Source organism: Mandrillus leucophaeus, unplaced genomic scaffold (genome assembly GCF_000951045.1).
Source record: "Mandrillus leucophaeus isolate KB7577 unplaced genomic scaffold, Mleu.le_1.0 Scaffold65, whole genome shotgun sequence".
NCBI classification, from domain to species: Eukaryota; Metazoa; Chordata; class Mammalia; order Primates; family Cercopithecidae; genus Mandrillus; species Mandrillus leucophaeus.
Window position 1 is genome coordinate 3517707 of NW_012107030.1, and position 26972 is coordinate 3544678.

The 26972-nt window shown below is 51.6% G+C and overlaps 1 protein-coding gene across 1 annotated transcript in view; it reads right to left on the minus strand.

Moving 5' to 3' along the window:
- GRK5 (G protein-coupled receptor kinase 5) overlaps positions 1–6516 on the minus strand; it is a 121376-nt gene extending 114860 nt beyond the window's left edge. Inside the window, exon 1 of the mRNA XM_012001093.1 lies at positions 6296–6516. Coding sequence (XP_011856483.1) covers positions 6296–6347 — 52 coding nt within the window. The 5' untranslated portion in view covers positions 6348–6516. The remainder of the gene's footprint in view (positions 1–6295) is intronic.
- Positions 6517–26972: the final 20456 nt, after the last annotated feature.

The window sequence follows — 26972 nt, forward strand, 5'->3', positions numbered from 1 at the left end:
CAGAGTCATGCCTGTGCCCGTCTCTGCCCGACCAGTCGGACTCCAGCAGCCAGAGAGGGCTGACGTGGCGGCTGCGCCCGTGGGACGTGCTCCCCATAACTCTCCTACACCTCCCCTTGAGGTCGAATGGGGGCCTGCAAGGAGAGAGAAAAGTGGGGTCACTGCCCTTGGCAGGACGTGCAATTGGGAATCTCTCTGAACCGTTTCTGATAAAAGCAGCTACTTCGGAACTGACATGCGACAGCTGTTCTCAGTCCACGTTTCCAGGACTCTTAAGAGAACTCAGAGAGAAAAATAAGAGCCACCAGCAATCAGTCTAGCACTTGGGAAGATTGAGTGTTTCTCCATCTCCAGGGGAGAACAAAATATCTAAACAAGATTCTACAAGTGCCTGGTACAGGGTAGACACTCATGCTGGGTGCCGACAAAACAGAGTCAGGCAGACCCAGGCTGTACTCTCACGGAGCCCATGGCCGAATAGAAGACAAAGGTGAGTCATCAGACAACCACAGTGGGGCCAGTGGCAGCATGAGGGTGGGGAGCAAACCCTGACCAGGTGAGGTCACCAGGGAAGACTTCCTGGAGGAGGTGACCTATGAAGCAGGGGACTAAGGTTGAGTTGATTACCAAGCAGGGTTAGGGAAGTGCATCCTGCAGAGGGAAAAGCCTAGGCAAAGACCTGGAGAAAAGAAGAAACATGAAGGAATGGCTAAGTCAGGAGATGAGCGGCAGGGGTGAAGCCGAAGCTGCCAGCAAGGGCGGAGAGGCCGGGCCTAGTCAGCTTCAGCAAGACCTCTGGACTCTGTCCTGATAGTAGTGGAAAGCTACTGAAGCAGGTGGTGGTGAGGGCAGACTGACATTTCAGAAAGAGCCTCCTGGCTGCTGCGCGGAGCTTGGTTGGAAGTGGGTGTGCCTGGAGGGAGCAAGGAGCTGACACAAGTTCAGGCAGGGACAAGGGACAAGTGGAAATGGTGGAGATGGGGCAAGAGGGGCAGACTAGGAGATACGGTGGAGGCCGAGGCACCCGGACCTGGAGAGGGACTGGACGCTGCACTGCACCAGGTGCCACATGGCAGGGCAGAGGGGAGGGGCAGCTCTGGGCAGCTGGAGGAAGCTGGTGAGGTTCACCAGGATCAGAGACAGAACAGCTTTACAAGAAAGGGTCACAGTTCCCCCAGGAAGACAGGAAAAGTACTCTGGCCATTTGTCCAACCAAAAGCTCACATGTCCACATCAAAACTGGCCAGTAGTTTGTACAGGACTTTGCAAAGCACTCCTTCCAGTAACACCTTTGGCCACTCCATCATCTGCTAAGGTGAGGAATACTGAGTCCCCATTTTAAAGATGAGCAAATCAAGGTTACGTGGCTTTCCCAAGGCCCCAGGACCAAGAGGTAACACAAAAACCTGGGTCTTCTGCCTCCCAGTCGAGGTGGGAGTCTATAACCACAGGTTTCCATTTTAAATGATATCTGACGTCTGGGCAAGGAAGATGATAGCCAAGGCTGGTACAATTCTCTCCCTAGAAGCAGAACAAACAACGAAAGGGCAACAGACCAAAGTGTTAATGGTGCTTATCCTTAGCTCACTGGCAGTTTTTATTTTGCCCTTTTAAAATTGTTTTGGAGTCGGGCGCGGTGGCTCATGCCTGTAATCCCAGCACTTTGGGAGGCTGAGGCGGGTGGATCACAAGGTCAGGAGTTCAAGACCAGCCTGGCCAAGATGGTGAAACCTTGTCTCTACTAAAAATACCAAAAAAATTAGCTGGGCGTGGTGGCGGGTGCCTGTAATCCCAGCTACTCAGGAGGCTGAGGCAGACAATCGCTTGAACCTGGGAGGTGGAGGTTGCAGTGAGTTGAGATCGCACCACTGCACTCCAGCCTGGGTGACAGAGTGAGACTCCATCTCAAAAAAATAAATAAAAATAAATAAATAAATAAATAAATAAATAAAATAAAATAAAAATAAAATAAAATTGTTTTGGAAATTTCAACCATGGACATATATTATTTTTGTAATGAGAAAAGGAATTAAAAGGTAAGTTTTGGAGCTGGGCATGGTGGCTCACACCTGTAATCCTAGCACTTTGGGAGGCTGAGGTGGGCAGATTACTTGAGGCCAAGAGTTCAAGACCAGTCTGGCCAATATGGCAAAGCCTCATCTCTATTAAAAATACAAAATTTAGTGGGGCGTGGTGGTGCATGCCTGTAATCCCAGCTACTTGGGAGGCTGAGGCACAAGAATCACTTGAAACCGGGAGGTGGGGGTTGCAGTGAGTGAGACTGTACCACTGCACTCCAGAATGGGTGACAGAGTGAGACTCTGTCTCAAAAACAAACAAACAAACAAAACAAACAAAAAAACCTTTAAAGATGGTTCAGCATCAATTGTCAAACAGGGAAAAAAAAAAAAAGCAGTACTCAAAATGCTTCAGGATTTTTACATCTTCCTTTCTACCACTGGCTAGAAGGGGCCACAGCTAGCAGCCAGCAGTAGCTCATGCCCCTAGCTCTTTGCAGGGTAATTTTGTATTGTTCTTCAGTTGTTGGTTTTGTTTTTGTTTAATAGAGACAGAGTTTCACTCCCATCGCCCAGGCTGGAGTGCAATGGTGTGATCTCAGCTCACTGCAACCTCTGCCTCCCTGGCTCATGCAATTCTCCTGCCTCAACCTCCCAAGTAGCTGGCACTACAGGCTCACACTGCCAAGCCTGGCTAATTTTTTGTATTTTTAGTAGAGATGAGGTTTCGCCATGTTGCCCAGGCTGATCTTGAACTCTGAGCTCAAGTGATCCACATGCCTCTGCCTGCCAAAGTGCTGGGATTACAGGAGTGAGCCACCGAGCCTAGCTAGTTTTTGTTTTTTAATTTGGAAGTTTATACTGGCCCCAAATATCCTACGACCCATGGCTTTTCTTCCCTGCAACCCCCTACCCCTGCCTTTCGGTTACTAGCTCTGGGGTGTTCAGAACAAGGGGGTTTAATACACCCAGGCAGACGTGGAGGGGAGACAGGAGATGCAGCTTTGCTGGGCCCTGCTGCCAAGGTACTGCTGAACAGCCTGAGCTCTGGGAAATAAATTCCGTAAATAGAGTCTAGGCAGAGACCATTAAAAGTGTTTTCCTAGCATCTCTTTATGGGGCAGAACGCTGTCACGCTCAGGCTGCTGCAGGGCGGCTGGGTTCTTGTGTTGGCTTGAGGTCCCCCGTACAAACGAGCTTGTTTTTCCCATTTTCAGTGAGGGCCTTAAAATAGACAGAAAAATCCGTCTCACACCTGCTGACTGCAGTGAATCGAGGCAGGCAAGCCAGGAGGAGGCCGCTCACCAAACATCACCCACTTTGTCCATCCCCATCACACTTCAGGTTAATGGTGTCTGTGGATGCAAGTGCAAAGCTGGAAATGAACAGAACATTCCAGAGGAAGCAAACAGTACTGTACAGGTTGCTGTGTTCTGGCTTTCAAAAAGACAGTGGACTTTCTTCCCTTTGAGCCATAGATCAAAGTGTCACAATGAAGTACAAAGATGTTCATCGGAACATTAATTGTAATGGCAAAAACTAGGTGGAAAAAAACCAAATAGTACAATATATACATGTGATAGGAGAACTTCACAAATCACATTTATTCTGGGTTCACAGGCAAGGGCTTATTTCCAAGATCGCTTAAAGGAAGAATTCACCAACAGGAAGTAAGCCACAGGTGGGGAGAGACCGGGGGCCCGGCTGGATGCTGGGTTGAAGGTACTAGGTGAGCTCCCAATGGCCCAGTGTGTCATTTCACCTGAAGGAGGGCAGCCCATGAGATGGGAAGTTTTGCTCTTTGCTCACTGATGTATCTACCATGCCTGACACTCAATAAATATGCATCGAATGGAAAAATGTACATCACATTTATGAAGATTTTAATGACAAGGGAAAATATTTTTAATATTATGTTAAGAAAAGAGGTACGAAACAAAACCACATGTATATGGATGGGGAAAAAAGCTAGAAGAAATCACATGAAGGTGTTAACTACGGCTCGATCTGAGATGTAAAATTAGGGGTGACTTTCTTTCCTTATAATTTTCTGTGTTTTTTAGCAAAGTAATTTACCAATTGCTATGACTAAACCAATAACAAACAGGGAGATTGAAAAAGCTGCAACATGACCTGAAAAACAATTGCTCCTCCCACAGTCATTCCTGTGGCCACTGGGTAAGTGAGCAGCCTGGGATTGCAGGGGGCTAAGTCCTCGCCAGGCTCGGGAGAGGAGTGCCCACCCTCAGACCCGGTGGGAATCAGGATCCCCGATCCCTCTACCTTTAGCTCCACCAGACCACATGAGCACGTGAATATGTTATGGGTTCAACTGGATCCCCTAAAGAAGATACAATGAAGTCCTAATCCCCATTACCTCAGAACGTGACCTTATTTGGAAAGAGGGTCGCTACGGAGATAATCGAGTTAAAATGAGGTCATTAGGGTGGGCCCTAATCCAATATGACTGGTGTCCTCAAGAAAAAGGGGAAACTTGGCCGGGTGTGGTGGCTCATGCCTGTAATCCCAACACTATGGGAGGCCAAGGTGGGTGGATCACCTGAGGTCAGGAGTTCAAAACCAGCCTGGCAACCTGGTGAAACCCTGTCTCTACTAAAAATATTAAAAACATTAGCTGGGCGTGGTGGCGGGTGCCTTTAATCCCAGCTACTCGGGAGGCCGAGGCAGGAGAATTGCTTGAACCCAGGAGGTGGAGGTTGCAGTTAGCTGAGATCGTGCCACCACACTCCAGCCTGGGCAACAAGAGCAAAACTCCGTCTCAAAAAAAAGAAAAAAAGAGGGGGTACAGGGAAACTTAGAGACAGACATTCACACAGGTAGAAGACGGAGTGAAGATGAAGACAGGGATAGGGCTGATGAGTCTACAGCCACGGAACACCAAAGAATGACAGCAAACCCCCAGAAGCCATGGGAGAGGCCTGGAACAGCCTCTCCCTCCCAGCCTTCAGAACAAACCAAACCTGCTGACACCCTGATCTTGGACTTCCAGCCTCCAGAACTGTGAGACAATAAACTGCTGCTGGTTAAGCCACCAGGAGGGCTCTCAGCCCTCCTGAGAGCTCCAGCTGCGGACAGGTCGCCTGATGTTCCTCAGGAAAAACTAACGTGGTAGAGGAGAGAGCCTGCCTTGGAGTCAAATCATGGGGTGACCTTGGCAAGTTACTTGTTTCTCTGGGATTCAGTTCACTTACCTGGAAAATGGGAGATCTGGCCTAGAACAGTGGGTTTCAAACTCAAATTTAGCCCTAGAATGAAATCTGATATGGAAGCCCCAATATAAAAGGTAAAATAAAGCCCGATTGGGCAAAAGCCTGGTCTGGATCACACACTCTCCCTGCAGAGCAGTCTCTGAAAACCACAACTCCAGGTGATCTGTAAAATCCCTGCCCCCACTCCATTCTAAGACTGTCCAAACAAGAAACCCACTGATAGCATCCCTGAGTATCTCACATGCACCTGAGCTCGTGCCTTGTCCTTCAAGGAGCTTCCGGCCATAGTGGGGAGGTGAGACTAACACCCCAAAGATAGCGGGGCCCCCCTCCCCTCCTGAGAGCTCCAGCTACGGACAGGTCACCTGATGTTCCAAACCCGACACATCTAAATTTATTTCGCCCTCCAAGGACAAGCAGATGCTGTACCTTATCAGAGCACAGCTAGGTGGCAGAACGACAGACATGACGCGCCCTTATCACCCCAAGGACAGCGATGACGTCTGCAGAGAGACTTGGTCTCCCTGACGATGAAATCAAGAGCTCACGTGCCAGCCAGGCAGGCCTGAGGGGGACTGGGTCACCAAGATGTGTGAGACTCTGATCATCCTCTCAGGGACCCCAGGCCCATCATGAGGCACAAAGCCAACAAGGAAAGGGGGAAACAGTGTCACCATTCCCTCTGCCCATCATGGAATCAGGCAGGGTATCTAGTCTTTATTCATTTGATTTTTAATTAGACAAAGAACATGCCAATTCGTTTTTTTTTTTTTTTTTTTTAGAAAGAGGTCAAAGTACCTGTATTTTTAATAATTTATTGACATGGTAAAAGAATTTTACATTACGATCCAAGGGTGGTAGGGTGAGGAGGAGGGGCAGTGGAACAATCCAACAAACAAAACGGGGAACTGAGAAACACATGGAGGGAAGGGGGAAGGGTTTTAGCTGGAAGGGATCTGGAGGGTGGGTGGGAGCACTGCCCAACTAAAATGCAGTTGGTTTGTTACTGAGTACTATTCGTGGGAAGACAGAAAAAAACGACCTTACAGATAAAGCCAATGTCCCCTCTGACTTTCACGCCTTCCCTGGGGATAACCATTGTTAGGACTCGGAGCTGCAGGCTTCTAGATAACACATGTCCTTTCAAGGAAACACGCCAGGCAGAGCAGAGGCCTGGGCAGAGTGGGATGCTTCCAGCTTCCCTGGGCAAACTGTGGAGCCACGGGGAGGAAGGAAGGCTGAGGACTGCAGGAATCAGGGCAGGCTTCCAAGAAGAGGAAGCTCAGGCAGTGCTCCAGGAAGAGGAGGATTCTGATGACACCAAGGCAGCAGTCTTTGGGACACTGAACCCACTTCACCTCAGCACAAAAGCAGCTGGCCTCATTCATCATGTGTAGCCGATTCAGCTTCTCTGGGAAACTCCAAAACCCTCTCAAAGGGTCCTCAGCCTCTGCCCTCAAACCACTACCACCGTGAGGATGACGATGACAATGATGATGCTGATGACAACGATGGCCTGTGTGCGACACTCTGCTGGCCCTCCCAGAGGCTCTACCAGGTTGGTGTTAGCGTCTCCAGTTTATACACAAAGAAACTGCAAACCAGAGAAAGTAAGCTATTTGCTCAAAGTCACAGGGCTGGGAGCAGCAGCACCACCACTTGATCTTGATGACAGTGACGGAGATCCTTCCATGAGCCCTCGCTGCTGGACAAGGGTGGCCTGTGACACAGCTCCGGCGACTGCAGCAATGCCTAGCACAGAGGAGGAGCTTAACAAGTATCCATCAGCCAGTGTCTGGTTTAAAGAACATGGGCAGGCTGGACATGGTGGCTCACACCTGTAATCCCAGCACTTTGGGAGGCCAAGGCAGGTAGATCACATGAGGTCAGGAGTTCAAGACCAGCCTGGCCAACATGGTGTAACCCTGTCTCTACCAAAAATACAAAATTAGCTAGGCATGGTGGTGGGCGCCTGTAGTCCCAGATACTCAGGAGACTGAGGCAGGAGAATTTCTTGAACCCTGGAGGCGGAGGTTGCAGTGAGCTGAGATTGCGCCACTGCACTCCAGCCTGGGTGACAGGGTGACACTCTGTCTCAAAAAAAAAAAAAAAAGAACAAGGCAGTTGGGCACAGTGGCTCACACCTGCAGTCTCAGCTACTCAAAAGATTGAGATAGAACACTGCTTGAGCCCTGTCTGGTCAACATAGTGGGATTCTGTCTCAAAAAATATACATCAGAGAAAGATAAAGAAAGAGAGGAGGAAAGAAAGAAAGAAAGAAAGAGAGAGAGACAGAGAGTGGGAGAGAGGCAAGGCAGGCAGGGCAAGGCAGGCAGGCAATGTTGGGTGAATAACCAAGAACTAGGCTACTTCAAGGAAATCTTCACACTATGAAGATGGTTTTTTTTCCCCCCATGTTAAAAGATTCTACATTTTCCTCTAGGAATCCCCCACAGCCTGGGGCTTCTGCTCCTGGAAACAGTTAAGGCTTTGGCAAGAGGCTCTCCCACAAGGCAACTCAATCTCCCCTGTCTGTCTGCGAGGGTTCGGGGCACCGCTGTGGCATGCCAGACGCAGCAGCTACTTTCTGTGAACAGCCTCCTCATAAACATCAGTCCTGTTGCGGGGTGGGGAGGGGGCCTTGATTTATTATATAGCTTTTGGACAGTTCCTACAGAAATATTGCCAAACAGTGGAATAATCAACTCTTTCACTCAAGCCCCCTCAGACTTTTTTTAATGAAAGAATAAAGTACGCAATGAGCCTGAGCTAAATAAATAAAAATGCCACACTTTTGCCCAACAGACCTTTCTGCGTCACTGAGAAATATTTGCAGACCTCAACAATCTTTTATCTTTGTGATGACGTTCCAGCCTTCCAAGTTTCGGACATCCTAAGAACTTCTTTGATTTAGGCTCTCTAATGATCTCCCATGAACAATTATCCCATTAACTAATAAAGTCACTATTTGATGTTTCAGCGAGCACACGTTAGAGAACCCCTTCCTCCTCTCCCGGTCTGTCTGCCCTCTGCCAGTTCTGTTGAAAATCTGTTAGTTCATACCTGGGGCTCACACTGGAAGCAGAGATATGTGGCAAGGAACCTCTCTCTTCTCTACTTTTTTCTTTTAGAGGGTCTCGCTCTGTCACCCAGGCTGAAGTGGTGCAGCAGCACATTCAGAGCTCACTGTGGCCTTAGACTCCTGGGTTTGAGCAATCCTCCTGCCTCCGCCCCTCAAAGCACTGGGGTTCCAGGCCTGCGCCACTGCACCTGGCCTCGGAATCTGTCCAATGCTCATGGTTGCCACTCACAGTCCTGGCTTCTAGGTTGAAGAGAAGGCAACATCCATCCACCCACTCATGCTGCTACAGCAATGGAGACGCCCAGATGGAGAGACCGTGGTCCAGGCCCTCAGGGAGCTGTCAGAGAGATCCCTTAGGAGGCCAGGAGGGATGCCACTTTCTCCAGGGAAGTGGGCGCAGACCTTTGCCATGGTTCTGCAGCTCAGCAAACTGCTCCAGACCCTTATGGAACTTTCTTGATTTGTCATCTCATCTTAATTTCAGTCGGTCTCCCACGCTCACTGGTGAATGAGCTCCAGGAGAGTAGCGATCCGCTCAGCTCCCCCGTGGACAGCACGTTTTCAGGGCTCACTAAACATGCATTGAATAAGCAGGGGAACTCACCACACACACTTATGAGATACAATAGAGAGAGAAATGTCCACCCCTTTGAGCGCCTAAGAAGTCGCCCTGCTTTGAGTACTGGCTGGGGCCCTGCCCACATGTTTATGCAGCAATATGCTTACGGGGAGCTGCAAGGTGTCACTCCAGACCAGGGACCCGGCTGTCCTGGGAGGGTCACTCTCCCTTTCAAGCCTGTTTACTCCACCACCAATAGGTGGTGGACAAGATGTCCTCCAGCCCCCTGAGCTAAGGATTCTGTGAAAATCTGACATCACCGTGATCATGACTCCAACTACAGCTTCAGAGGAAACCAACCTGGCCCAGGAGCCACCAGCTTCCCCTCCCCACTCAGTGGCTGTGAGACTGTGGTTGAGTCACGTATTGCGCCGAGCTGCCTCATCCGGATGGTGAGGATGGCTGGGGGGTTACAGCAGATGCTTCCTACAGTGTCTCCTAGGGCCAGACTTTAATTACTTTAAGTGGAGGCTACTGGCTAAGGTTAAATTTGGGTACAGCAAACACATGTCACCAATTTTTTTAAAAGAGCTCTAATTTCTTTTCTTTTTTTTTTTTTTGAGATGGAGTCTCACTCTGTTGCCCAGGCTGGAGTGCAGTGGTTGGATCTCAGCTCACTGCAAGCTCTGCCTCCCAGGTTTACACCATTCAAAGAGCTCTAACTTCAAATATTTCACCTCATTCATTCCTTCATTCACCCAGTATTAATGAACCCCTATTATGTGCCAGACACTGTTCTCATAGTGAACCAGGCAAGACACAGTTGCTATTAACATAGAACATCTAGTCCAGTGTGGGAGACAGAAAATACACAAGTAAACGAAAAGATGACTTCAGACGGAGTTATGGGTAAGAACATTAAATAAACAGCACTATGGGAAAGGATGCAATTAGAGGGAAGGTATGGTTTCTTTTTAGAAGGCTTCTCTATGGAGATGATATTTGGACTGAGACCTTAAAGTCCCCTGGAAGAAAAAGTGTGAGGAAGAACATTCCAGGTAGAGAGAACAGCAGGTGCAAAGGCTCCGGGCTGGAGACAAGAGTGTGGTATTCAAAGGACAAAAGGGAGAACAGCTTGTGAATGGAGGAGGAGGGAGGGATCCAAGATGAGGGTGAGGGCCAGCTCATGTAGGGCAGCACAGGGAGGGCACTGCCAAAAGGACCACGGATAGGATTTAGGGAGTCCATGGACTGGGGTGGAGAGAAATGTCATCTTTCTTTTCACCAACCTCTAACTGAAAATTTGCACTTCCTTCAATTATGAATGTAGACAACAATTACAATAATGTCAGCAGCGCCCAGGACTTGTCACTGACAGAAATCAAAGATCCATTCCTATCAATTGTTGCAGATATCTGAAAGCTCACTCAGGTTCATGACAAGTTCAAAATTACAATAGCTGGCCAGGTGCAGTAGCTCATGCCTATAATCCCAGCACTTCGCAAGGCCGAGGAGGGAGGCTCACTTGAGCTCAGGAGTTTGAGACCAGCCTGGGCAACATGGCAAAATCCCATATCTACAACAAACACAAAAATTAGCTGGGTGTAGTAGTGCATATCTACAAAAAATACAAAAATTAGCTGGGTGTGGTAGTGCACATTTGTAGTCCCAGCTACTCAGGAGGCTGAGGTGGGAGGATAGTTTGAGCCCAGGAAGCAGAGGTTGCACTGAGTCAAGATCATGCCACTGCACTCCAGCCTGAGCGACAGAGTCAAACCCTGTGGCAAAATAAATAAATAGAAATAAATAAATAAATAAATCAAAATTACAATAGCTATTAGACCCACACAGTTAGACCTTATAATTTAAAGTATTAACAAAGAAGCACATCTATTTCTGTATCATACATTTTAGAAGTATGTGGTAAGCATACTTAAAAAGGATCAGTTTCCTCTGTAACCCTATGTATTCTATTTTATATATAAAAGCATTCTTCTGATAAGGGGTCTACAGGCTTCACCTTAGGGCAAAGTGCTTACAAGCCACAGTGAGGAGTTTGGGTTTTACTGAGTGGGATGGAGAGCTGTTCAGGTGGTTTCAACAGAAGAATGATTTCACAGGGTGCAGTTTTCATTTTTCAAAAATCACGCTGGCTGCTAGGTGGAGATGGTCTGTGGCCGTCCAGGGCAGGGCTGAAGGCAGAAGGCCAGGGCTTTAACAGACCACTGTTTGGGGCCATCCAGAGATGGCAGCATCCTGGGGTCCTCATGGGTTCTGTCCTCAGCTCTGATCAGGAGCCTTCTCATGGCACCACCTCACACCCCAAAGGGGCCCTGTCACCTTGGCAAAAAAGCCTGCCCCAGGACATCCTCCCAAAGAACTTCAGAAAGTGAGCTCATGTGTCCACAAGAAAAATAAATGCGGTATTGGCCGCTGTTCGGTTTGTGTATTGGTCTAGGAAAGAAATGAGAATTTTATTTTAAAAAGCCTTCCAGCAGGACCCCAGCAGAGACTGGACAAACACCTCAGCGACGGACTGTAAACAGTGGGAAGGCCCAGACCCTGGCCCCGTGGCCACGAGCTGCAGCCCCATGGCTCACGTCAGCCTTCCTGCCCTTCCCAGGCCTCTCTCCCACGGCACTCACACACAGAGCCTTTTCAATACCCTCCGGCGGAACAGAAGAATCCATTTCCACACGCCGGCACGCACGTTCCTCACACCGTCCCAGGGGAGTGGGCCCTGCCAAGAGGCCAGTTTATGGACCTAGAAGGACAGACGGGGCTGGGGCCCATGGTGGGGGAGTGGTCCATGGACGGAGAAAAGCTCAGAGCCCAATCCTGTGCTCCCGGGTCCCCCACAGCGGAAGTGAACGAGGTGGGACCAGGCAGACTAGAAGCTGAGGGACACTCAGGTGCTCCCAGGACAACACTGGGAGCTCATGGGGAGGAGGCCTAGAGGGAGGAAATCTCAGAGTCTTTTTTTTTTTTTTTGAGATGGAGTGTTGCTCTTGTCGCCCAGGCTGGAGTGTAGTGGTGCAATCTCAGCTCACTGCCACCTCCACCTCCCAGGCTGAAGCAATTTTCCTGCCTCAGCCTCCTGAGTAGCTGGGATTATAGGCACCCGTCACCATGCCCGGCTATTTTTTGGATATTTAGTAGAGGCAGGGTCTCCCCATGTTGGCCAGGCTGGTCTCTAACTCCTGACCTCACGTAATCCGTCTGCTTCGGCCTCCCAAAGTGCTGGGATTACAGGCATGAGCCATCACGCCCATCCCAGATCTGAGAGTCTTAATTTGGAAGGAGGGCGCTGGGAGGTGCACCAGGCCTTGGCAGGGCTAGTTCATCTCAAAGTATGAGAAGCTGTATCTCAGGGGAGAAGCGGAAAGCCAGGGTGCGCTAGCTGTTTGAATCCAGGACTAGGTTTGCACTGAACCTAGTCCTAGACTATGGACTGAATGGCTGTGTCCTCCCTGAAACAGACATGTTGGAACCTAACCCCCAGCATGATGTTATTTGGAGGTAAGGCCTTTGGGAGGTGATTTGGTCATGAGGCTGGAGCCATCACGAATAGGATTAGTGCTCTTATAAAAAGAGACAAGAGCGCTCTCTCCCCCGCCCTCTCTTTCTCCCACTCCCCACCATGCAAGGATACAAGAAGACAGCCAACTGTAAACAGGAAAAACTGGGCCCTCGTAGGACACCAGATCTGCCGGCATTTTCATCTTGGACTTCCCCACCTCCAGAACAAAGAGAGATAAATGTCTGTTGTTTAAGCCACCTAGTCTGTGGGAATTTGTTATAGCAGCCCATGCTAAGACACAGGTTACATGAAAGGAGGAAAAGGGGGCGCAGTGGCTCACACCTGTAATCCCAACACTCTGAGAGGCCAAGGCGGGCTGATCACCTGAGGCCAGGAGTTTGAGACCAGCCTGACCAACATGGCAAAACCCCGTCTCTACCAAAAATACAAACATTACCCGGGCGTGGTGGCACGTGCCTGTAATCCCAGCTACTAGGGAGGCTGAGGCAGGAGAATTGCTTGAACCTAGGAGGCAGAGGTTGCAGTGAGCCAAGATCACGCCACTGCACTCCAGCCTGAGTGACAGAGCAAGACTCCATCTCCAGAAAAAAAAAAAAAAGCAGAAAGTCGGTGTCTGCGTTGCTGGCAGGAACTGTAGCAGAAATGTGGCAGCTCTACAGTAGCCAGCGGTGCCAGCAGCTCCTAGCTCAGCTGGGCTTGGCTGCCCCTTTCCAGGGTCTCTGGCTAGAGAGAACAAGCTTTTCTGCAGGGGGAAGGAGGTTTTTTGTTTTTTTTTTGTTTTTTGTTTTTTGAGGCGGAGCTTCACTCTTATTCCCCAGTGGTGAATTTTAAATATCCAGTTCCTCCCCAGAGAGCCTTTCACACTTGTGGGGCAAACAAGACACTGAGGAAAGGTGCTCTGGCAGAAGAGGACCCTTCTGTGCTCTGAGAGACTCTGGCCTGGAGCTCATTTAAATTCTGAAGTCAAAAGAGGCTTCTCTGAGGAACTGGCCTTCATATCTGGCTGTGCCCCACAGCACTCCTGGCATCACCACCTGCAGACAGTTTAGCCAGGGCCGGGAAGCACCACCCTGCTAGGTGAGCGTGGCTGTGCAGAGGTGCCCACTTCTCACAGTGCTCCCCTTGGAGATGCTTTCCTCCTGTTGTAAGCTCTCACCTCCAACTCAACACCCCAGAAAGGTCTCTCCAAGCAGCCCTGTGGCCCTGAGGATGAGTGCAAGACGTTCCCTGGGGCCACCGTGAATGGGTTGTGAGGTGACATCCCTCAGTTGGGAGAAGCTGGGCCCAGCATCCAGGAATGGCTTCCCTGGGCAGCCAGCACACCCAGGATGAAAATGACAGAGAAGGCTCGGCTCACCAGAAAGGGGGTACTCGCTGGGCACACATGGGTGAGATGCCACCATGGCAACTAAGGTCTCCTCCCCAGTCCCACCCCAGGCCCTGTTCTCTATGAGCCAAAATTAGCATGAAGAACAAAATGGACCCCCAGGAGGAAATGGCCAGTCACCCGAGGGGTTCTCCCTGGCTCCCCTCTCTGAAGGCTCCCCATAAAGTCTCAGTGGTCAAATCCTCCCCAGTAAGCTCCAGCCCCAGGAACACAACCCCTCTTCTCTTCCACCTGACCCCGAGTGCCCCCAGCAGAAAAGCATCAAGGGTGCACATGACACCGTGGTGTCTGTGGGAACTCCAGAAAGCACACCAGCGTGCAGAGGAGCGTGGGCCCCTGGTCTCCCGAGGAGGGCACCAGCTAAGCCCTTTACACACACGGTCTCATCTGACCCACTCCACCACCCAGTGACTGGGTTCACAGTCAGTGTTACAGCTGAGGAAACAGGCTCAGCAGGGTAAATTAACTTGCCATGTGGCCAGTAGAGAGGGCAGGATCTGAACCCATGTCTGCCTGGACCCAGAGCGCCCGATCCCTCAGGCCAGCCCCACTCTCGGCCGGAGAACACCGTGGGGATTCTGATGTGCCTGGGGTTTTAGGGATGGAAGGTGGGTCTTGAGGATGTTTCCTGACCCTTCAGGATCCCGCCTTGCTTCACCTGCTCATGTCTGCCTTTGTGGGGCGGGGCACAGATGGCTTCCTATCACCTATCAACGTGGAGTGTGGACTGAGTGGCCCGGGGCCGGGACGGAGCAAGCCTGGGGGTGGCAGGTAAGTCCCCCTGGCCCTGGAAACTGGTGGGGCCAGGCCATGAAGAGGCCATTTAGAAAAGCTGAATAAATGGCTACACGTGGCCCCGAATTCCAGGGCAGGCACGGGGCAGCTCACCCCAGGCCCTGGGCAGAAGTCCCCAGAAAAGGTGGGCCTATGGAGTTCCGGGCGGCGCGACCCCATGCCCAGCCTTCAGTAGACTTGAGTCTTCTCAAACGTGTTCAGTATGTCCATGACCTCTGACAATAATAAGCGGATGGGGAGCCCTCACGCGGTGACAGGGAAGGACCCACTCAGGGCACAGAGGGCAGAAGGGCCGGGGCCCCAAACACTCTGGAGTAGGGCCTCACAACATGCCTGCCCCCTGGGCGCTCTCGCCCAGGCACCCAGGCCTCCTCACCACAGCTGTGTCCTGCATGGGACCAAGCACAGACCCACTTGGTTGGCTGCTCTTAGAGGTGCCTGGTGTGTGTGTGCTGGATACAGGGGCCTAAGCTGTGCCACCGAGCCCAGTGGCTCCTCAGGAGCACTGGCATCCCCAGCAGGTGGAAAGGAGAGCCCCACCTCACCCCGCTCTCAGCTCCCAAAGCCTGGGCTGCCTCCTGAGGGCAGGACCCACAGGCTCCAGGAAGAAAGAGGAGAAGTTACAAGACGGGGCTCTGTGCTGGGCCTGGCCCACCTCCACTGCCCTCCCACCAGCTGTGTGACTTTGGGCCAGTCACAGAACCACTCTGTGCCTCAGTTTCCCCATCTGAAAGGTGAAGTGAAATATTAAATAATAGCACCTGCCTCAAAGCGTAACTGGGAGGAGGTCACTCTGCCCGGCACATGCCATATATTTACTGGTTGGCTGTTTATGTCGATTAGCAAAGAGGTCAGCCTGGAGCCCCCACCTGGAAGCACGATGCTGTGCCCACTGATTGGCATTTGCCTCCCTGCACAGACGGCCTGGCAGCTCACCCGTTTGCCTCAATGCACAGATGGCTTGGCGGTTCACCTGCTCCTCGCTCCCCCCACGGCTCCCAGGCAGGACAGCTTACCTATAGTCCTTCGGAGGTCTTCACACTGGCTAATGTGAGGGAACTTCAGGATTTCCTTCCACTTCTTGCTTTTCCCTTTGCGCTTTCCTCCGCCCCCTGTAGAGATGGGGAAAAAGATTCCGGACTGAGGCTCCAGAGCCTGCCCCTGCAGTGAGCCTGCCCACCAGCCTCCTGGGCTGAAAGACAGGGACGGCTGTAGGTCAAGCCAGTGACACACCCCCAGCCCAAGACATACACATACACACACACCACACTCCCCAACACACACACACTTCCTCCCAGGTGGGCTCTGAGCCTCAGTCTCCCATACAGTCCTGCCCGACTCCGATCCCCCAGCACTGAGGCCCGGGGCTCCCCTGCACTCCACCCACACCAGGCATCCCCCACTGCTGTTCCCCCACACCAGACCACAGCCTTCCCACAGCAGGGGCCAAGTCTGCCATGTCTGAACGTCCCCTTTAGCTTGGGACATCCCTGTGGGGCGGAGGCACAGGCAGGTGCCCATGGCCCCTCGTGGCCCTCATTTTGTCCTCTCGCTTTCTGTGGAGAATCTCCTTCCCCAGCTGGAGGCCAGATATTGGGGGAAAAGGACTTCAGTTTCCATTTGTCAAGTACCCCCTTCTTCTCCCTCCTCACAAACCCCAAAGTCTCTGAGGCTAGAAGGAAGGAGGGACTCCTGAGGGGCCCTGCCTCACGTCCTCCCCAGTGCATACGAATACTGAGCACATGGACGTGATGAGCATGCATACACAAGCATGTAATGCACACACACAATGAACGTGCACTAGTAATGAACACATGTAATGCACAGACATGTGTAATGTGCAGAACCACATGAGGCGCACACAGGTGTTCCCATCATCCTCGCACTCCTGGTCCAACGGATGGTGGACAGGTGTCAGGACGCACAGGTGCAAACAGCGATGGGGTGCAGCTCTGGGCCTGAGTGTCCCTGAGCCCACCAGCGTCTGGGCCTTGGACCTGGAGGTACTGCTGTGCCATGTGGCTGGAAGGCTCCCAGGGACCGAGGTGCTGTCACCCACCCTCCACCCTTACAGTGGCCCTTAGCCACCATCTGTCCGTGACTCACCACAGGTCATGCAGACCTTTGTGCCCCTTGGTTATCAGGATTTTATGTAGCTCATCTGCTTGTTCCGGGTGGGTACACAGCCCCTCCATTCTCTCACCCTCCCAGGAGTCGGCTGGGCAGGACAAGGCCCCGTCTGCACACCAACAAACCCAGGGGAGCCCAGTGGCACTCAGCTCCAGCCCTCCCCGGGCCAGCCCAACCCGTCCTCCACCTTGCTCTGGCCCTGTGGCCGTCCCCTGCTGCCCAGGCAAGCCTGGACAAGAACCCACCGTCTCTGAGTCCTTGTCCGTGAACTGGAGACAGTAAGGCCTTCCTCCCAAAGCTGAAAGGAGGGATAACAAGGTAGCGTGTGTTTAAAAGTAGGCACAGAACTGGGGCTTCTTAACTGTCATCCAAGCTATCCTGGAAAGCTAAGGTCATGGCCCTGATTAGCCAGTGCACCTGCCTCTGAGAACGGGACCAGAACTCCGCTCCTGGTGGCCAGGAAGCAGGAGAGGGTGCTGATGGGGAGGAGTCCATCTCTCTCCTCTCCTCTTATCACATCTTCAACCCAACTCCCTCCTCTCCAACCAGCCCCAGCGTCCTCCTCTCAAATCTCCACAGACAGCCAAGGTCTCACACTCTGGGGGACAGAAGGAATGCATATTGGGCACCTGCTGTGGTGAGCCTCCATCTGTACATGACCTTGTTTAATCCTCAGAATAACTCTTTGAGGAAGAAATCACTGGGCCTGCTGGTGGCTCGACCCACAACACACTCACTCTTTCCGCTAATGGGGGCCACACACATAAGTGCCCACACATTTCATGCACACATAAACATACACGTGCATACTGCTCAGCCCTGTACTGGCCCTGCCCGGGGCCAAGCCCCTCACCTGCAGGCTTCACCCTTACTCTACAAGGCAGGAACTTTTTTTTTTCTTTTTTTTGAGACAGAGTCTCAGTCTGTCACCCAGGATGGAGTGCAGTGGTGCGATCTCAATTCACTGCAACCTCTGCCTCCCAGGTTCATGCGATTCTCCTGCCTCAGTCTCCCAAGTAGCTGGGAATACAGATATGCACCACCACGCCCAGCTAATTTTTCATATTTTCAGTAGAGACAGGGTTTTACCATGCTGGCCAGGTTGGTCTCAAACTCCTGACCTCAAGTGATCCGCTCGCCTTGGCCCTCCAAAGTGCTGGGATTATAGGCATGAGCCACTGCGTCCGGCCGGCTGGAACTATTACATACCCAGTTGACAGATGAGGAAATTGAAGCATGGGGGAAAGGAAGCAAGTCACTTATGGCCCCGTGGCTCATAAATGGCAGAGCCAAGATCCCAGCCTGAGCAGAATCCAGACCCTGGGCTCTTGCTCTTGCTGTTCTGTCTGTAAACCACCATTCTGGGTGCCCTGAACACAAGAGAAATTCTCAGAGGATCAAAGAGAAAGCTGGTGTCAGACTTCAGGAGTGATGCGGCAGCCATAACAGGAGCAGAAGCAAGGATCTAGCTGGGGCCGCAGCCTGTGAGCTCCCAGAAAAGCAGCAGGCTGGACCAGAGGCCCGCAGGGTCGCCAGTGTGTCCCTTAGGTGGCTTGTTTGTCTGCTTGCTTGTTCACTGAACCGGTTGCCAACATTGAAAAATTAGGAGATTCCCAGATGAGGACACAAAGGCCTAAGAATGATCTAATGGACGCTGGGGACTTGGGGGAAGGGTGGGAGGGAGGTGAGGGATAAAAGACTACACACTAGCTACAGTGTACACAGTTCAGGTGACGGGTGCACCAAAATCTCAGAAATCACCACTAAAGAACATTCCATGCAACCAAACACCACCTGTTCCCCCCAAAATATTGCAATAAATAAAAATGAGGAGATTTCACGTCGAAATCCAGATCTTGGACGTCTCTCGCACAGCCAGGCACCTGACATGGCAAGAAGCAGCCGGAGCTGGGCAGCAGCTGCCCGGGGGACGGCACATGTGGCCTCCAGACGAGTCAATCCTCATCCAGCCACAGCTCTCATTCAGGCGGCCCAGAGGTTCTATGCACGCCCAGAGAAGGGCCACTCTCTCAAGAAATCAGCCTAAACCCTAGCTGAGCAGAGTCAGACATTCCCATCCCAGCAGCTGTGAGGCCTGGGAGGGTCGTTAGAACTCGACAGGTCTATCCCCTGCTCCTCATTCCCCTCACACACTACTGATTCTCAGACCTGCAGGCATGAAGCACCATTTTTTGCGTGTGGCAAAATATGCATAACATAAAATGTACCAGTTTAACCATTATTTAGGTGAATGAGTCAGCGGCATTAAGGACGTTCCCATTGCTGTGGAACCATCACCACCTTCCGTTTCCAGGACTTTTTCATCATCCCAAACTGAAACTCTGAACCCATTAAACATTAACTCCCATTCCCTCCTTCCTCCCAGCCCCTGGCAACCTCCCTTCTACGCTCCATGTCTATGATTGTGACTACTCTAGATACTTCGCATAAGGGAATCCTACAATTCATGTTCTTTTGTGTCTGTTCTTTCACTTAGCGTAATGTCCTCGAGCTTCACCCATGTTGCAGCACGTGTCAGAACTTCACTCGTTTTGAAGGTTGCATAATATTCTGTTGTACGGATATACAACCTTTTGTTTATCGTTCATTTGGGGATAGACATGTGGGCTGTTTCTACCTTTTAGCTATTACGAATAACACTGCTATGGATATTTGCATACAAGTATCTGTTCGAGTCCCTGCTTTCCATTCTTTTGGGTATATACTCAGGAGGGAAATTGCTGGATTATATGGTATATATGTTTAAGTTTTTGGGGGAACTGATGAAGCACTCTTGACAATACAGATTGCTAGGCTGTACCCCAATCCTCTGTGACTGGACCCCAGGAATGGGACTTCTTACAAGGATCCCCGAGTGATTCTCAGGCAGCCAGTCTATGGAAACCAGGAGTCTATTTTATACACGCACACTTATAGGTTTATTCATTAAGAAAGTTAACATAGGTTCACTGATTCGTTCAACCAATATGTGTTGAGCACCGATTAAGCGGCGAGCCCTCTGCAGGTGCCAGACGCAGTGCTGCTAGCAGGGAAGACAGACATCAAAGGCATTACTTCAGTGGTTCCCAACCCCAGCGATGGCCTCCCAGGGAACATTTGGCAATGTCTGGAGACATTTTTAATTGTCACCACTGGGTGGAGAGGTGCTACTGGCAGCTAGTGGGTACAGGCCAAGGATGTGGTTAAACATTGTGCTGTGCACAGGACAGCCCCCTGGAACAAAGAATGGTTGGCTCTAAAATGTCAAGGGTTGGGGCCAGGTGTGGTAGCTCATGCCTATAATCCCAGCACTTTGGGAAGCCAAGATGGGAGGATTTGTTTGAGCCCAGGAGTTCAGACCGGCCTAGGCAACATAGCAAGACTCCGTCTCTACTAAAAATAATAAAATAAGTAGCTGGGCATGGTGGTGCACAGGATTGCTTGGACCCAGAAGTTCGAGGCTACAGTGAGCTATGATCATGCCACGGCACTCTAGCCTGCGTACTTTCAAAAGAAAAAGTCAGTCAAGGGTAGGGATGTGGAAAAATGCTGCTTTACTTAATGACCATTTTGACCAACATTTAGGAAAAGAACAGGGGTTGGAGGAGATCTGTTAGTGATGGGGCAGCCGTGGTGCGGGTGGAGGCAGTGGGAAAGGTGAGCCACTTGGAGGCAGCTCCAAGCCAAGGGTGCAGACTCTCCAGCTACTGCCTGGGCTCACTTTCCTCCTCAATCCTATTTCCTCAGCTTCCAGAATACGGCAGGGAGACTATGGTGGGCAGGATAACACCCTCAGGGATGCCCTAATCCCTAGAACCTGTGAGTACATTAGGTTCCATGGCAAATGAGCATTAAGTTTGTGGATGAAATTATGGATAATAATAGGGACATTATCCTGGATTATCCAGGTGGGCCCACTGTCACCAAAAGGGTCCTAAAATGTGGAAGAGGAAGGAAGAGCAGCCATTGTCAGAGTGATGCAATGTGACAAAGACTCACCAGCCATTGCTGGCTTGGAAGACGGGAAGGGGCCGCGAGCCAAGGCATGCAGGCCAGGAAGGATTCTTCCCGGAGCCCCCAGAGGGAACACAGCCCTGCTGATCCCCTAAGTCACTGAGACTGTGTCTGACTTCCAATCTCCGGAACGGTAAGATACGGAACGATAAGATACTAAATGTGCGATGTTTTAACCCACTTAGTTTGTAGCAATTTGTTATAGCAGCAACAGGAGTTAATACAAGGATGTTCTCAGCAGGGGATCCCCCTAAATAACAACAGGCACCCAGAATGGCCTCTCACCTCACATCTGGCTTCCAGTTCCTCCAAAAGTCCCATGAAATAAATCCAACCTTCCATAACTCAGATGGGCTGGGAGAAGGTTTCACTTCTTAACAAACAAACCCTGCCTCAGAGAGGGCACCAAGTCTAGACAAATGTTTGACTCTCAAGCTGCTGCAGCGTTATGAAGCTGCATATTTGATAACTGAAGTATTGGCACTGTTTATTATTTCATAGGACTTGATTGCTTCTCTGTATCCCGAGAGGGGGCAGGGCCCAGTCACGCCACTGCAAAAATTCCTCCTGTGTCCTGGTCCTATGGCCCCAGCTGCCCTAGGCCCACCTCCCTGCTGGAGAGGGGTGTTAGGCCTACAAGGAGCTGGGGCCATCACCTCCCACCTCCCCTGTGCTCAGGTTCCAGCAGCAGGAATGACTAGTTCCCAGGCCTGACCACCCACAGGCTCAGCCCATTCTCCTTGGCCCGGTTCAGGGCCTCGGTAATTGTCTTCCTAAGCTTTATTTCCCTCCCTGCCTCTGCTCTCAGGGCCTTTACATTCACTGTTCCCTCTGCCAGGAGCACCTTCTTCCTACCTTTCTGAACGTTTCTCACCCACATTTCCAGTCTTAGCCTGAATTTTGCCTTCCTGGAGGTCTTCTCTGACCTTGGTTGTGAAGCAGGCCCAGTCTCCACGTGCCATGGAAGTGTGTGGGAAGCACTGGTCGGTCAGTCTGTCTGTCTCTCTCTGTTGAACACGCACATCAGCTTACAGATCCGTTTATCCGTTCTCTCAATGCATGCCACTTTCATGGACTCATTCAACCTCTACGTGCAGAGTGACTGCTGGACTCCCAGCCCCAGCCCACAACTCTCATCACCACCTGAAATCTTCCCACTTATTTGTTTCCTTGCCCGTCATCAGTCTCCCCTGCGCTGATAGCAGACCCGTAGTGTCAGGGACCTCAGTTTCTTGGTTCTCTGTCACCTTCTCCTTGGTCCACTGTAGATGCCCAAACTGTATCTGCTGGGTCATGCTTTAGGTCCGGCCACCTGGCAGCCCCTCCAAACCCTGTATGCATCATCGTTTCCCCCCAACTCTGACCCTGCAGGTGTGGCTTTCTCTGCCAAGAAGGCTTGTTCTTCAAGCTCCAGCTCTAGTGTCCCTTCTCGTGCTGCCCTGAAGAGGCAGAGCCCCTTGTCTGGACCACAGCCCTCTCCCAGCTCGGGTCAGACCTGCTCCTGGGAAGGGGGGGGTGCCGCTAACACTTGCTTAATTACAAGCTTCCATTAAGTTACTTGGCTGACTGGGTAAAGGCATGAGTGCTTGCAGGAAGAAATGACAACCTCCCTCCTCCCTCCCTGCCAGCCCTCTGGGCTGAGCACTGACCTCTGGGCACTGTACATTCGGCCCTCATTCAGGAGGTACTGACCCTATTCACAGATGAGAAAGCTGAGGCTCAGGGAGAGGAATTAATGGAGCCAGGGAATAAGCCACACACCCAGGCAGGAGCAAGATCTTCTGCTGGCGCCGGCTCGCTGCCATTTCCTGTCCCGAGGAGCCTCGGGCTTTATTTGCTTTCCCAAAGGATCCTCTGCTGTTCAGGGTTTACCTTCCAGCTACCAGTAACGAGTCAGGGAAGAGGACGTGGTTCCTGACCTCATCCAGCTCATTCCATGCATCAGAGAGCAAAGATGAGCAAGACAGCTGGGGTTGTAGCCAGGCAGGTAGGGGAGGCTGCATGGAGAAGGGTGACCCCACCAGGCAAGGGAAAATGGCAGTGACCGAGGCACAGGGCCAATCGGGGGGGCTCCCACTCTGGGGAAGGCACCAGAGGACCGAGGTGGCCTTGCGTAGGAAGGAGTCCAAGACAAAACCTGGAGAAAGGCGGACAACAGCAAGGTGGGGTGTTCCCTGACTCATGGCTGCCACTGGCCCTTTAGAGGCGACAGATTCTAGGGAGGGCATTGCTTGTCCAATCCCACTCTCACTCCTGCTTTCTCCAGCCCCGGGGGCTCCCTCGGCTGCCAGCTGCCAGCAATGTCCTCCAGCAGGTGCCCTCCTGCCAGGCTGGGGAAGTGTGTTAAGGGGGAGGTAAGGCAGGAGGAAGGAGAGTGGTTAACAAAGGGGTGGGGGCCCCACAGGAGGAGGGCATGTCCTAGCAGGGAATGGAGTGCCCGATGGAAGGCAGAAGCAAAGTAATAATAAAAAGCCACTGATCCTCAAGCATGGGCCAAGCACTCGTCTCAGTGAGTTATTGAGACACTAATGCGTTTCTTTCTCTCGTGGCTATCCCCAGGGAAGAATAAAAGTATCATTCCCCCCAAAAAACTGCCATGGGAGAAGAGGCTGTCTCGGTGGGGGAAGAAACTGACTTGCTGTTACTCTTGTTGCCTTCGCTGTTTCTGAGAGTGGTGTTTGTGCTTTCAAGGCAGAGGCTGAAATGAGCTGGCATGGAGAACGGAAGGGAGAAGCTGAGGCTGGAGGAGGTGCGGTGCTTCTGGGGAGGGCAGTGGGACCACTTGAGCTCCAGGAAGGCATTGTCCCTGTGGCAGTGTCAGCCCAGTGGGATGTGGCTGGGGTGCAGCGATGATGGGTTCCAAGCAGTGAGGGGCCTACAGCCCCCAGAGCCCTGTAACTACCTGGCACTGTGGAGTGGAACTGCCAGCCCAGCCCCTTCCTCCAAAGGACACTGGCAAAACTAGCAATAGTGGTGATCTGGACGGGCTAAGGTCTAACTTACTGGGCTCCTTTAAGCCCAACGGCTTCACATACTATCCTTAGGAGGGATGGAATAGACCTTTGCAAAACAATTGACCCTGGACCGCTTGTGTGGCCTTTGCTATACTCCCAGAGTCAGGGAATTTGTACCAGTAACACGTCACCTAGTTCAATTCCCACACCACCCCTGTGAGGTAGGTCCTAGTACTGAACTCGTTTGACAGATTCGGAAACAGAGTCCCAGAAAGGAAAGAACCTTGCCTCAATCAGGCAGTGCGTATCATAACCTGAACCAGGGCTCAGCTGTTCTGACTCTTAGTCTAATGTTCTTTTCCTCCCTGGTGACAAATGCGCGATTGATCAGAGAAAGGTTCCACGAGGGAAACTAAGGAAGGTTCTATGCATTTGTTGGAAGGAGCTTCCTTCTTGCCCTTAAGTCAGTGGTTCTCGGTGGTCCTTGGACCAGCAGCATCAGCATCGCTGGGAGCCAGTTAGAAATGCAGCTTCCTGGGCCCACCCTGGACCTACGCAATCAGACACTGGCCAGCATGGGTGACTTAATGAGCTCTGCAGGGGATTCTGGTGCACTCTCACTTTGAGAACCACTGCTGTAAGTCAAGAGAAAGTCCCTGAAATCAGTGAGCAAAAGGATGACGCGACCACTCTTTCTAGGAATTTCTTCCTCTCTGACTTGTTATTTCTGCACTGTCTACGTCTTCTAAAAAGGACCTGAAGACACACACACAGGCTTGGAAAAGTTGACTGAAAAATATTCCTCCCAGCTCCAGAATGCGGTGATCCTGGGCTCTGACTCTACAAGGTCGCTGTGTCCTGCCTGACTTGAGTCAAGCATTCTTCTCACAGCAGGATGCCTGGCAGCCGTAAAGCCGTTAACAAGGCCACTCACAGGGGCAGGAGGACAAACCATATGAGGCCCCTCCTACACCAGAAAGCCTAAGCGAGATTGCAGGGAGAGCACCGAGACTGCAGGGAGAGCACCGCTCAGTTGCGGCCTTGAGGGGTCCGGGCCAATGAGATGGCCTCAGGGGCCACTGCCCCCCACTCTCCCCCAGGCCCTGATCATCTCCCTGTGAAGTTGGGCAGAAGTCATCTCAAGTCTCACACCTATTTTGTGTGCACACACACACACCCTGTCTACTGAATGCCTCTTTGCCTTCTGTTGACCCTTGGACCTTTATTGTTTACAGATCCCAGAGAAGAGAAAGTCATCCCTGGGGACGGGAAGGCAAGATCCACAGTGAACCTGCCGTGCTTTCTGGACCCTGAGTAAGTGGGGGCCTGTTTTCCCATGGGCCACACCCCTCTGGGGCAGACTCCTGGCATCCCCACAGATCAGGACATACTCACATCTTTGCACAGGCCCCAACTGGTCATAGTATAATAAAGAATCTGACTGGCCTTTGTCCCTGGCTCCTGAGAGGTGGCCTCTAAGTCCTTGGAATTTTCTGAGTAACAGGAGTGTCTTTTTCATTCATGGTAGGCCCCTGAAGCCATATCTCAGTTTATGCTAACAAGATGACTCATGGCGGGGCTGGCCATGCCAGAGAGACCAGTCATGGGATTAGAAGGTTGAGGCTTTGAGCCACGTGATATCACCCAGACTTCCAGAGAGACAGGGGGCCAGAGATTGGGTTCAACCATGTGCCCAGGGATTCCATCAATCATGCCTACATAACGATGTTCCAATAAAAACTCCAGACACTGAGGCCTGGGTGAGCTTCTTGGTTATCACACACCAAGCGTGCCAGGAGGCTCCAATAAAAACTCCAGACACCGAGGCCTGGGTGAGCTTCCTGGTAATCACACACCAATGTGCAGGTGGCACATACATGGCAGCTTCACATCTGGGACCCTCAGACCTTGCCCTGGGCACCTCTCCCTGTCACTGGTTTGGGTATCTTTTTGCAATAATAAAACTGTAATTGTCAGTATAGCGCTGCACTGGGTTCTGTGAGGGAGTCTAGCAAATTATCCAACCTGAGAGCTTCAGGGGAATCCCTAAATCTGTTGCCATGGTCAGAAATGCCAGTGGCCTGGGGACTCCCCAACCGTGTGGCAGGTGCCTGGAGTGAGGGTGGTCTTGTGGAGACTGTGCTCTTCATTTGTGATGTCTGCACTAATCCTGGGTAGTTAGAACTGCAGCTGTTGAGGCTGCTATGTCTTCAGAACCCTTCAGCCCAGCTCACTACCCATCTCCCGGAATCCTGATTCTAAAGGCTCAAGGAGCAAATCTGATTGGCCAACTCATCTTTTCTCTCCAGGCCACATGTCATGGGTCACTCTAGAGTTTGAAACAATTCGATGGGTCTGGTCCTCGTATGGAGAGGGCAGGGTAACATGGCACGGCCACCCCAGCTCTCAGCTCAGAGCATAAACCCCTGGGTTGGGGCCAGGCATAACCAGAGGCAGCAGGAATGGGGCCACAGAAACTACCACCCCCATTTCCAGAATAGTTTGGGGGCACTGCTGGTTAAAGGCACAAGCACACAGGGTAGTGAGGGGCACAGGCTACAGAGACCCCAGGACTTCCCAGCAGAAACTGGCTTGTGGTTCAGAAAAGTCAGCATTATGCTATTGCAGGGGGCCACATTTGTTAGAAACCCAAACTATGTCATGAATCGGGTCTTTCGACTATGAATTTGGAGGGGGAGGAAGGAAAGCCCTGAAAACTGGAGAAGCTGCTCTCAACTGAATCAGTCTGGGGGGGGTCTCAGGTGTCGCAGTGACTACATGCGGAAGGATCACTCCACTGCGTTCCCAGCCACAAAAGGCCGATGACTCATCTGCAGTCGAGTGGAAAGCAGTGTCACAATTCCGCCTGCGATGTCTGCGGGACTAAAGACTCCATCCAGTTCTTTTCTACCCAGGTGGGCTTTCAGGACTCAGCTCCCAGTATGCTGCCAGCAGGGCTGGATTTCCAGAAAATGGCACCGTGGGGAGGCTGTGGGTGTTCTCAGAGTCAGATCTGGCCTGGGCAAAGTGGAGGCGGCCAGTTGTTCCGATGAGAAGGGGTTACCCCTGTGTTTACTGCCTTCTGTTCCTCCCTCCCCTCCACTGATGCTTATTTTCCATCCACCTGGGTTCTGCCACCTTTGCCACCCCCAGAGTGACACCACCAGCTGAAACTGATGAGGTAGGCATGTGGCTTCTCACTGATTCTAAGTCTCTTTTCATCCAGCCCCGAACAAGGCAGGATCCCAATTACAGGGCCTGA